General features: G+C 40.2%; 1 protein-coding gene across 1 annotated transcript in view; it reads left to right on the forward strand.

Annotated features, from left to right (window-relative positions):
- Positions 1 to 13,467, forward strand: part of znhit6 (zinc finger HIT-type containing 6) — an 80,616-nt gene continuing 67,149 nt past the window's right edge. The window contains exons 1-5 of the mRNA XM_060937768.1: positions 1 to 175; positions 6,657 to 6,722; positions 7,049 to 7,155; positions 10,084 to 10,172; positions 11,781 to 11,884. Of these exons, the coding sequence (XP_060793751.1) occupies positions 81 to 175; positions 6,657 to 6,722; positions 7,049 to 7,155; positions 10,084 to 10,172; positions 11,781 to 11,884 (461 nt within the window). The 5' untranslated portion in view covers positions 1 to 80. The remainder of the gene's footprint in view (positions 176 to 6,656; positions 6,723 to 7,048; positions 7,156 to 10,083; positions 10,173 to 11,780; positions 11,885 to 13,467) is intronic.

Consider the following 13,467-nt stretch of genomic DNA (forward strand, 5'->3'; position numbering starts at 1 on the left):
TGCAGCGGAAGTAAAAGCAGATCAGAGAGGCAGGGGTTTGAGTGAGAGAGTTCACGAGTGTAGTTTTGTTGATTTAAAATATGTGGGACGCGACGGCGCTTTTACAGAACCAACTGGACCAGGACTCGCCAGAACCGGAGCGGAGAGGACTGAAACGGAAAATATCACTGACGAGGTAAAAGTGTTTGATAACGGCGGGCGTTTTAATCACATGTAACTGTACAGTGGGAGAAACCCTGTGAGCTACATATTAAAAATATGTAGTTAATGTTATGTCCATTAAATATAAGATGCGGTGATTTAAAAAAAAAAAAAAGCCAGAATTTCGGTTTATGTTTATCCGTTTATCAGTGCGCAACTATTCTGTGGTTGCTACGGTGACGTGAATGACATCTCCACTGTCCAATCAGTGACGTGCATGTGCGCTGTAATAGCCAATCGCTGAGCAGGAGCCGGGATTAATAGGAATGGGAATGGAGGAAAGACAACACGAGCCCCAAATACATTAACTACATTTTTTTTTTGCACCCTTTCTCGTACACTCCATGGATTATTTATTTATTTTTTGCACTTTGGGTCTTTCCATGCTAAATCAACCAAATTCCAGAAACTCCCACATATTTTGGTCTTGGATTTTTCTTAATTTTGCAGCCAATTTGTTTCTTTTACCCCCAAATGTGAAGTTCAAGCCCTCTCTGCCAGATACTGTGGTGCTTGAAAGTTTGTGAACCCTTCAGAATTTTCTATATTTCTGCATAAATATGACCTAAAACATCATCAGATTTTCACACAAGTCCTAAAAGTAGATAAAGAGAACCCAGTTAAACAAATGAGACAAAAATATTATACTTGGTCATTTATTTATTGAGGAAAATGATCCAATATTACATATCTGTGAGTGGCAAAAGTATGTGAACCTTTGCTTTCAGTATCTGGTGTGACCCCCTTGTGCAGCAATAACTGCAACTAGACGTTTCCGGTAACTGTTGATCAGTCCTGCACACCGGCTTGGAGGAATTTTAGCCCATTCCTCCGTACAGAACAGCTTCAACTCTGGGATGTTGGTGGGTTTCCTCACATGAACTGCTCGCTTCAGGTCCTTCCACAACATTTCGATTGGATTAAGGTCAGGACTTTGACTTGGCCATTCCAAAACATTAACTTTATTCTTCTTTAACCATTCTTTGGTAGAAGGACTTGTATGCTTAGGGTCGTTGTCTTGCTGCATGACCCACCTTCTCTTGAGATTCAGTTCATGGACAGATGTCCTGATATTTTCCTTTAGAATTCGCTGGTAAAATTCAGAATTCATTGTTCCATCAATGATGGCAAGCCGTCCTGGCCCAGATGCAGCAAAACAGGCCCAAACCATGATACTACCACCACCATGTTTCACAGATGGGATAAGGTTCTTATGCTGGAATGCAGTGTTTTCCTTTCTCCAAATATAACGCTTCTCATTTAAACCAAAAAGTTCTATTTTGGTCTCATCCATCCACAAAACATTTTTCCAATAGCCTTCTGGCTTGTCCACGTGGTCTTTAGCAAACTGTAGACGAGCAGCAGTGTTCTTTTTGGAGAGCAGTGGCTTTCTCCTTGCAACCCTGCCATTGTTGTTCAGTGTTCTCCTGATGAACTCATGAACATGAACATTAGCCAATGTGAGAGAGGCCTTCAGTTGCTTAGAAGTTACCCTGGGGTCCTTTGTGACCTCGCCGACTATTACACACCTTGCTCTTGGAGTGATCTTTGTTGGTCGACCACTCCTGGGGAGGGTAACAATGGTCTTGAATTTCCTCCATTTGTACACAATCTGTCTGACTGTGGATTGGTGGAGTCCAAATTCTTTAGAGATGGTTTTGTAACCTTTTCCAGCCTGATGAGCATCAACAACGCTTTTTCTGAGCTCCTCAGAAATCTCCTTTGTTCGTGCCATGATACACTTCCACAAACATGTGTTGTGAAGATCAGACTTTGATAGATCCCTGTTCTTTAAATAAAACAGGGTGCCCACTCACACCTGATTATCCTATTGATTAAAAACACCTGACCCTAATTTCACCTTCAAATTAACTGTTAATCCTAGAGGTTCACATACTTTTGCCACTCACAGATATGTAATATTGGATCATTTTCCTCAATAAATAAATGGCCAAGTATAATATTTTTGTCTCATTTATTTAACTGGGTTCTCTTTATCTACTTTTAGAACTTGTGTGAAAATCTGATGATGTTTTAGGTCATATTTATGCAGAAATATAGAAAATTCTAAAGGGTTCACAAACTTTCAAGCACCACTGTAGTTTGTTTTAAAGCCATTTTGTGGAGGAGGGGGTGTTAGGAGCCCCAAAATGGCAGCTGTGAAATTTGACACCAGGTTCAGAGTTTTTATATTAAGTAATAAATCCAGAAACCTGAACATTTCTGTGGGTCTACACGAACAGGTTAGAGATCCCAAATACAGAGAAATATTATTCTTCTATGGAAATCCTAAAAATCCAGGGCTCGTGCAAGGTGCAAATAATTTTGGGTCCGCCCTTCACCACAGCCGTGTTTGGAAACTCAAAAATCATGTTTAAATTTACTGCAAGCGCATATATATGAGTGATTCCACGCTTATGGGTACTGAAATGGGGACATGAACTTTATTTTTAAAAATTCACCTAAAACCATTTCTTTTTTTTACCATCAGGTCACAAAACATGTAATCTTTAATGAATGATATGTTAAAAGATAACTTTAATTTTCTGAGATGTAATAAAAACATATTTATATGCCAAAGTCAGAACGTAACAGAAGTGTTGTGGACATATATATTCTCAATTTTCACAATGTAGAATTACTTTTTGAAACATAGGAAAGTGATGTTTTAGCAAATATAATTAATAAACGTGTAGTAGAATAAACATACACATTCTTTCAATAAGATTAACATGGTATATAGCTAGATTGTAATTAATTTGTAACAGACGCGAGATGGACAATCGTAACAGAGACATCATTTTGGAACTCATAGGCTTGACTTTGGCATATAAATATGTTTTTATTACATCTCAGAAAATTAAAGTTATCTTTTAACACATCATTCATTAAAGATTACATGTTTTGTGACCTGATGGTAAAAAAAGAAATGGTTTTAGGTGAATAAGTTCATGTCCCCATTTCAGTACCCATAAGCGTGGAATCACTCTTTTTTTTTTTTTTTTTCTGCTGAAAGTCCACCTCAGTGGCTTTGCTCATTACCAATTCGACAATTTGAAAACAATTTCTTGTTGAACTCCAGCCTCTCCAAACTGGGGTGAAAACTGGTATTCAGGGGGCGAGAACTCAGTATGGGCTAAAATATTGAACATTTTTTAATGGTTTTGTTTTGAAGTACTTGTGGTATATATGGTTTATTTGTGACCAATATCATGATCTGTTCAAAACTCCAAGGTAAAAATGTTTCAGAAATGTAAATTATGAGTTTTCAGCCCCCAGTGGCTTTCAGGCAGTACCTCACAATGAGCTGGTTGTTTAATGGTTCTGCACCAAGTGTTGTGGCAAAATGAAGAAAGTCCGAGGCTAAAGGGTGTGAGTTTATTTGGCACAGAATGACTCCCATTTGAGTGCCCTTCATGCTGTTTATACCCTTTTTTTGACCACTACATGGCTTTTATACTCTGTCAGGCACTAGATGAGGTTTACACTTTTTTTTTTTTGAAGTGCATAATGACTACATTCAGACTGCACCCTGAAACGACCCATATCCGATTTTTTTGCCCATATGCGACCTGTATCCGATTTGTTATTAACAATCTGAACGACACAGATCCGATTTTTTTCATATGCGACCCAGGCCGCTTGGATATGTGGTCCTAAATCCGATGCATATCCGATATTTTCACATGCGACTGCAGTCTGACCGAACAGGTCGCATTCATGCGACCTACACGTCATCAACAAGAGACAAACGTCACTATTCTGCGTTGGCTAATCCCGCCTCTTTGGTGGAAAACAACATTTGTACAGTTTTCAGAATTTAAATAGACTTTTATAGAATTGATCAAGCTAATGGTGGATTTGGTAGGGACCTGGATGTTGATCTGTTAGCCTGATTAAATAAAACAGTTTCTATAACTGATTTATAACTTAAACCATCCTGTATTACAAGATTATAAGATTGTTCTGGAAATTTCCAGTAATTTGACACCTTCGGTCTCATTAGTCTGCTGCCCACATTAATCAGATTATTGTGCGAGTTCCGCCGCCGCCACAAAAACCACATCGCCAGGTCTCGCCTCATCTCCATCGCAAACTGCACTGGTGTTTCTGCACCTTGAGCCAGCGCTGAGAGAAGTTGCAGAATTCAGCTGCCTATAAATAATCTAAATAAATATTTATAAAAATGTAGAAAAAGTTTATTAATATGACGAAATAAATATGTGCAAATTATTAAGCCTGAATTATGAGTTTGGTAATACAGTGGCCGTATCCCAAATGACTGCCTACTGAAGCTCGAGTGCACTATATAGAGTTTAAAAATCCATTACTTCCTAGTAACATGTAGTGCACTTATATAGAAATTAGAGAGACATTTAGGAGTCAACCCTCGTTACCAGGCTACACGTTTTCATTTCAGTTCAGAAACAAAAACACACACGAGACCTCACACTTTAACACTAACCAGATAATTAAACAAACAAACAAAAAAAGAAATCATTAAACTTGAAGAGTGCACTTTTTTTTTTGTTTACGTATTACGTAGATATGCTTATTACGTGTCAATTTGCGCATGCGGGACACTTTTGGGTCGTTTTCCGTTCATATTGGAGATCGCATACAAGTCTCATATAATTGGTAATGTGAACGGCCTAACAAAAAAATCGGATTTCACAACAAATCGGATACGGGTCGTTTCAGGTTGCAGTCTGAACGTAGTGATAGTGGATTTCATACACTTTATTCTGTGGCTAGTAGCCTAGTAGCGGTGATGGAGCACTTCCATGAGAAATAAGGAGCAGGACGTACTGGAGGAATTCAAAGTTGGAAGACTTTTAAAGAACCTTTATCACCAGACATTTTAAGTTTTTCAAGTGTGTAGTTCAGTCACAATCCCCCCTCGCTACCAGCTCAGTTGATCAGCCAAGACGGGTTTGGTGTAAGATGTTTTGCTTCTTAAATGTATCCATGAAGGTAATGTAGCTCACAAGTAATGTGTGCATATAGCCTCTAATTTAGCATCCTGCAATTTGATTCAGCAAATGTGGGACAAGTTCTATGGTCTGATATGAGAGAGAGAGCACAAATCTTTTTTTTTTTTTTAATTTATGTACTTATTTACTTACTTATTCCCCACACACACTTTGACAGAAACCCAAAACTGCCCGTCACTTTGAAACCGCAGACATTGCCACACTGAAGCATGGTGGTGGTCGTGGTGTTAAGCTGAAAGTTAAACGTGGCCTCTTGGTTCCTTCTCTGGCTAATCCCCTCTAGTCTCGATGATGCTGTTTGTTTAGATATGATCTTTAACACACTCTGGGTTCTTCCTGGAACAGGTGTATTTATTTATACCAAGATTATGTGACTTTTTTTTAAATTGCTCACAGGTCAACTCCATTCAACAAAGACCCCGTCCACTCCACACGTAGCCGGGTATCTGCTAAATCGAAGATATTTTTCTACGTTTTGGCCTGTCATCCACATGAAAACACATCAAAAACGAATATTTAAAAAAAACTCCGGGCAAAGTGAAGATTTTTGAAAACTCCGTGTATGCCTTTTCGTGTAGACAGAGATAACCGGAGTTTTGCGTTTTAGAACGTCACAATCTGCGCCAAAAAAATGACAACAAATCTGCCCTGACGTCAAAAGTGCGACCTTTGTTTACTGCAGAAGCCAGATTAAGCATGGACAAAGAGTAATGGATCGGAGTAGTGCCTTGAAAGCGTTAATTATTGTGCAGGTGCTATTTACATGTTTAATTTTAGAAGCCCAACTACTGCTCCAAAAACAGGGTCAGTATGTCCACATATTTGCTTTGATGAGATTCCCAATCAACGTTTTCTTGCGTCTTTTGAAGTTTATACTCCAAAATTGTGTTTAGAAGCAATTCTGTCTCCGAGTCTGTCCAGACGAACGAGCTTGGCGCCATGTTTTATGTTTAGGCGGAAGTGACGCCAACAGAGGGCTATTCTGATGTGATTAGGGGGGAGGATTTGGGGAAATAATGCCATCTACAGGTTTGGAATGCTTATGAATGTGATTGAAAACGCAGATGTTTGGTTATGTGTGGAAGGGATTTTTTTTCGAAGACAAGGTGGTGTGGATAAAACATTTTTATAAAGGGGGGGGAAATGTTCGGTTTTAAAAATACCCGGCTACGTGTGTACATGGCCTAATTGGCAACCAAAACTACTGGGGGGGATACTTTTGCATTATTTGCAATTAAATAAGTGTATAGATCTCCTCCCTTTTTGTGTTCTAGACTATTTTGTGTAGATTGATACAGAATCCTAATTAAATCCTTTTCTGTTCCAATACAACATGTGGAAATGTTTTCATTACTTATGCAAGACACTATAGAGATTTTTTTTTTCTTTTCAATAGTCACGTTTCTCTGCATCTCTCACAGCTATGCTTCTGTGTTGCTTTTTTTATTTTTTATTTCACAGCTGTGATGTGTGTGAAGCCGGAGAGGCCAAGTATCGCTGTCCCAACTGCCTGAAGTGCTCCTGCGGGTCAGAGAACCTGAAAAAAACAAAACACAGAAACGAAACAGAAAAATTGCCATTTCTGTAGACTTGTTCAGGCAACTGGCAGTAAAACATGCAATCCTTAACATTTGAACAATTTTAATATCAATTTCCTGATAAATTCAGTTTCAGTACACATTTCACAGAGATACCATGTTCTCTTTTACTAACACTTTAAAAATATTTTTAATAATAATAATTTACAGCCTTGGATTAAAATCATTTTCTGTTTAAATAATTTGTGAAGTGTTTTTAAGTTATGAATACACGTGAAGGGTGTGTGTGTGTGTGTGTGTGTGTGGTTGCTGTAGTCTGCCCTGTGTGAAGCAGCACAAGCTCCGGTCAGGGTGCAGCGGTGTTCGGGATCGCACTGCCTTTGTTTCTCTGTCTCAGTTCAGCGACCTCAACCTGCTTAACGGTGACTGTTTACACTTTCACACTCTGCTTTAATCACAGATCAGACATGGTCTATTTATACAATATTCATAAAACACTGGCGGTAAATGTGACTGGATTAACATAAAACAGTAAAAACTCGTAAGAATGTAACGACTAATGAACTAGCCTATTGTTTACAGCCTAACCTCAAATTAGCACTATAATAAACATCTAACACATGAGCTAGCATTAGCATAAGTAAACTAATGTGGAAATACCACTCTGGTCATTGGTACGCGAATCTCACTCCTCCACGAAATCATGGCGTGCCAATCACTGTTGATGGAGAATGCGTGCTCTGCGCGAGGCTTACAGCTATTTTGACAAACCCGGAACAGCATGGGAATGGTGCAGATTTTGCGTCAGTTACGAGAAATGCATGCTAATTCTCACTAATTTCTGTGTTTTTAAAGAAGAAAGTCAAAACATTGGGTTTTATGCAGCCAAGTTTATTTAATCAACATTTCGGGTTTTTTTAAACTTCTGGTAGCATATTTTGGGCGATTGACCTTAATTTGGGCGCCTTTTTAAAGGAACAGTCCACCGTACTTCCATAATGAAATATGCTCTTATCTGAATTGAGACGAGCTGCTCCGTACCTCTCCGAGCTTTGCGCGACCTCCCAGTCAGTCAGACGCAGTCAGACGCGCTGTCACTCCTGTTAGCAATGTAGCTAGGCTCAGCATGGCCAATGGTATTTTTTGGGGCTGTAGTTAGATGCGACCAAACTCTTCTGCGTTTTTCCTGTTTACATAGGTTTCAGGGATGGGGAATCTTCATAATCAAAGCGATACGATACGCATCTCGATACACTGCCAACGATTCGATACATTCAAGATTAATGAAATTGCCAGTGCTAAGATGCGATACGATTCTCCCGCATGCTGCGATACGGTGCGATACAGTACGATTTAATTCTAATACAGTGCGGTCCAGTGCGATACGATGCGATTCGATACGATGCAATGCAGAAGAAAAGTGCACCATGGAATACAGAGTAGTTCAAGTTATGGCACTTGAAGCATTAAAGCTGTGCCTTTTATTTTGAAACGCAGGAAGTACAACATAAAGTGCTTACAGGTCTCTCTAGAACGGCAGAGTTTACATATGGCCGTTGTCTTGTCCAGCTCTCCCCCTCGCTTGTAGAACCCGAAATCTTTCCATACGTTAGACTTGAAACCCACCACCGAATGAACAATGTCTGTTTTGTCTTCCTCCATGTTAACCGCTATCTGGCTGACTTTCCGCCTCTATCCTATTCGAAAGCTAGGTTGGACCCGCCTATTCGCGCGAGACTTGAGCCGAGACTTGAGTAGGAGAGAGATAGAGAGATGAAACCCAGAAATACCAGACCCTTTTCTAAACTCTTATGTTATAATTTATTCATTATATGTATTAAATTAAGATATTAATCGGTTTATATCGATGCAGACAGTTTAGATACGATGCATCTCGAGTTTATGTGCGGTTTTTTCCGATGCGACGTTTGCAAATCGATGCAACTGCATCTTAACAGGTCGTATCGATTTTCTGATGTGTATCGGTGAATCTTCCCAAGCCTAATAGATTTATATGACCAGTGATATGAAACAAGTTCAGTTACACAAATTGAAACGTAGCGATTTTCTATGCTATGGAAAGTCCGCACTATAACGACAGGCGTACTAACACCTTCTGCGCGCTTCGGCAGCACATTGATACCTTCACTCCTCTTCGGGCACGGCCAGCTCCGTATCGATGCGCTGTTGAAGCGCGCAGAAGGTGTTAGTACGCCTGTCATTATAGTGCGGACTTTCCATAGCATAGAAAATCGCTACGTTTCAATTTGTGTAACTGAACTTGTTTCATATCACTGGTCATATAAACCTATGTAAACAGGAAAAACGCGGAAGAGTTTGGTCGCATCTAACTACAGCCCCAAAAAATACCATTGGCCATGCTGAGCCTAGCTACATTGCTAACAGGAATGACAGCGCGTCTGACTGCGTCTGACTGACTGGGAGGTCGCGCAAAGCTCGGAGAGGTACGGAGCAGCTCGTCTCAATTCAGATAAGAGCATATTTCATTATGGAAGTACGGTGGACTGTTCCTTTAATTTGGGTGCCTCCGATGTTATCTATCGCAGGTTTCATGTAATTGAAAAGCCTGGTAAATGGAGGAAATTATACAGTTGCATGAAGATGTGAAGTTTATCTTTTGAGTAGTGAACGTATTCACGAGTGGGCGAAGCAAATGAGTGATATAACTTTTCAGCACAGGAAGATAACCTTCATATCTTCGCGCCACCATGTAATGTTCTTTATATCATATGGACACATCCACAAAAAACCTCCAAGTTAATCAAAATAATTTTGATTCTGAACCGGTTAGCCATTTTGACAACACTCGTCTAGTCAGCAGGAAAACACTAGGAGTGACGTCATCGGAGGGAAATATCGGGAAGTATGTCACTCAGATCCGCGATGGATTTCGTATCCAAATGCGAGTTTTTCAACATGAAAAGAGAAACTTCATATCTTCAAGCCAGTGTGTGATTTTCCTCCCCCCCCCCCCCCTTTTTTATTATATAGACACATTTACAAACAGAAAGCACCCAAATTTATCAAAGCAATTTATCGAGTTCCTCACGAGTAACATATAGAGATTTATCTCACGGTTTTGGATCTCCATGTCCCGGATGTAGCTCATATGAAAAATACAAGTGGTGCATTTCCCAGTAAAACACTCGTGTCCGTATAATAATACCCAGTGTATCGTGCGTAAACTGGCCGTGAATAGCTGAGGTAACTGACGATGCTAACAGGGCTGTGTTTATTATTTATTGACTAGAGTTTTTGTTATTTAGTGCTGATGGTTCAGTTGGAGTTTTAGATGGAGGAGTAACAGTAACGTGCCATGTTCTGTACAGACTACAGGTTTCTGGAGGAGACGGGACGCATCGCTGACAGACCCAATAGAGACACGCTGCTACGCACTCGATCATGCCGCAGTGTCAGTGTAAGAACATGCTGTCCGTTTGTGTGTTTAACGCTTTTTAGGTCAGCATACTCCAATAACCTTAATCCTCTAGGCTACTAATAACCATTTCCGAGTTTAAATACTTAATGTTTTCACTGTATGTGTGAGTTAGCCTCACCTAACCACCACAGAGAGCATCAGTCATTATATCAATGGAGCACTTACATGTGACGTCACAGCCGATCCAGATTGTGACAGACGCCATCTTGTCGGTCAAACGCCATATTTCCGCCTTCTACTTCTACCTTTTCTTCTGGAAAACCCTACTGTATACAATTCTACTACAATGGCTGCGGCTACAAGCTCTCCCTACCTGTGCACGTTTTTTATGTTTTTTGTGTGTATTTTTGCGTATTGTTCATCTGTACCGGACTTCAATATCCACTACAACCGTATGGACTTACTGGACATGGGTTTCCAGCAGAAAATGACGGTTTGTAGCGATTTCCATCGCATGCACAACATTCCGGACGAGAAAAAAAAACCATTCCGGACGAGATAGCGAGACCAGCGGGGTCTCCGTGGATTGTTATCGGAAGCAAAGCGAAGGAGGCGGCGCTGGGAGCGGAAGCAAAAGCGAGGCTGCAGAGCCGGCCTGTTGACTAAGCTCAGAAAACAGCTACTCAAACCTCCACTGCTAAGCCTCTACCTCTCCAACGCCAGATCCGTGGTAAACAAAACGGACAATTTGGAATTACAGCTGGAATTACCTTATTCTATTCTATAATCGGCTGGTCAGTGCAGTACTAGTAATACTTAAGTGACTTACCCATCCAGTGAGGATTATTTTCTTGTGTACAAGATGCCACATCTGAGTCGCTGACAAATCCTGAATTTCTGTAAAGAAAACTGTGCAGAGATTTATAAGCACGCAGTGCTTCACCACTGAACAGCGAGGGAAAGTTGATGAGGTAATTATACACGTCTGGGTATTCCGCTGGCAGTTCAACATCCACTGACACGGTCGTGAAAACTCCGTCCGGAAAGCCATAAGGGTCACTAATCTGTAGATCGTTTATTTTAGACATGTATCTAGTTACCTGTTCATTAGAAAAATGAGCCGTGTAGTCCGTCGGTTGAAATTGATCCATTCTGTGCACGAGTGCAGTAGTATTCAGCTGTGTTGTTGCCCGACAAGATGGCGTCTGTGTACTTTCCGGTCACGTGACTGCAAGATCTCTATACAAAACAACAGTTGTGTTTAGGGCAGGGGTGTCCAAACTGATCCATAAAGGGCCGTGTGGCTGCAGGTTTTCATTCCAGCCATGCAGCAGCACACCTCATTTGGCTTACTCAATCAACTGACACACCCACCCTTTAATCAAGGGTGGGTGTGGCTGCAAGTATTTGACTGTGTGAAGACAGTTCAGTTGATTGAATGAGCCAAGTCAGGTGTGCTGCTGCATGGCTGGAATGAAAACCTGCAGCCACACGGCCCTTTATGGATCAGTTTGGACACCCCTGGTTTAGGGGATTCAGGATGCTGGGCTCAACATCGTGATGATTGTCAGCCATCAGGCCCAGCCCCAGTCTGTGTATGTGTTTGTTAGTGTAGTATTTACTCATCCTCTGCCTCTCGTTGTTCAGGTGTCGGTGCTGTTAAGGAATGCGAAGGCAGCCAACGTGAATCTGAAGATCCTGCCGAAGTCCTTCAGCCGCCGAAGAGAGAACACGTCCATCTACAACAAAATGTAAGAGTCGCACAAAACCACTAATGTCTTTATTTTCACTAATTTGGTCCAAAAAAAAAATTTCTAATAAAGAGATGAAAACTGAGGCCCTGCCCACACCTGAAGGGACCTTTTTAAAACACATTTTTTCATTTTTAATTCCGTTTTAGAAAAAAAAATTCCTATCGGTGTAAAAGTTGTTTTTGTGAATAATCTACAAGAAAAGTGAGCGCACCAGCCCAGTCACAGTGTTCTAGACTGTTACAAGAACAACAAACACCAGTATGGTGAGGAGAATGAAAAAGACAAAAGAATTCAAGAAGGAAGGAAAGAAAGAGACTAAAAGAAAAAGACTAAAAAGAATATCAAACACAGTCATTCATTTAGCGGGTGTATTGTTCAGTTGCACAATCAATATGTGACGCAACAGGAACAGCGTGGAGTGAGAACGCGAGTGCAGATGATGAGGAACTTTTTGATTTAAATTTAAAGGTGTTCAAGTTCAAAATAAAGTGGCTAAATTCAAACACTTATTTTTCTCCAAAGCCGTGTTAAGAGGGAGTCGCATCATTGGATCTCTGTTCCCTTGAATGTTTTTTTCCCCTCTCATTCTTTTTCTTCTTTTTTTTTTTAATCCCTCGCCCAGACAAAGTTTAGCGGGGGATATAGAAACGGGTTCTGTCTGTCCATCCGGACACGTTTTTGTTTCCGGACCACATCTTTAAAACTACTGAAGATATCTTCATGAAACTTTGTATACATATCAAACATGTGAGCTGGCACCTTTTGGATTTTTGGGAAAAGAAGTATTTTTCAAATTTTTATTCTAAAAATGGATTTTGACTTGGTTTCTAAGAGCAGTGTTCGTTTCCGGAGCATATATCCAAAACTATTCATGGTACAGATTTGAAACTTGGTATGCACGTTAACAAGGTGATGTAGATGTGCCTTTTCATACTGAGAAATTTAAATTTTTCATGTTTCTATGGAAACAATTTCAGACTTAGTTTCTCAGGTTAGTCTTAGGGGTAGGTTTGGTTTCCGGAGCAGAACTTGAAAACTATGAGCGGTATGGTCTTGAAACTTGGTATACGGTATATGTTGATTAAGTAATGTATATGTGCCTTTTGATACTAAGAAATGTGAGATTTTAATTTTTAGCTCACCTGGACCAAAGGCGATGGGCTGCTGAGGTCAGTGTAAAGCGGTGGGTTGGTTTCCTGCAGCAGAACTTGAAAAATGTGACAAATAGTATTTTGAAACTTGGTATATAGTTGGTATATAGGGCGGGGAATATAGATGACTGTCTTCTGGTTTTTTTTTTTTCCCCTTCTTTCCCCCTGGAAGTTAACAGCAAATACTAGCAGCACAGTCGAGTTGAGCAGAGTAGACTGTTTATGATGTGCTTTTAAAAGGTAAGACGTGTAAAGGATTGGCCTGTATATTATCAGCATATCTGAATCAAATGCTTTAATGTATATGTTAATGTTAGTGGATTATCCCCCATTAAATTAGTAGCTTTAGGGAACGTTACCAGATTAGGCTAGGAAACTGGATAACGTTAGCAAGACACCATTAACCAGGCACGTTCTATTAATGCCGTT

Source organism: Neoarius graeffei, chromosome 13 (assembly GCF_027579695.1).
Source record: "Neoarius graeffei isolate fNeoGra1 chromosome 13, fNeoGra1.pri, whole genome shotgun sequence".
NCBI classification, from domain to species: Eukaryota; Metazoa; Chordata; class Actinopteri; order Siluriformes; family Ariidae; genus Neoarius; species Neoarius graeffei.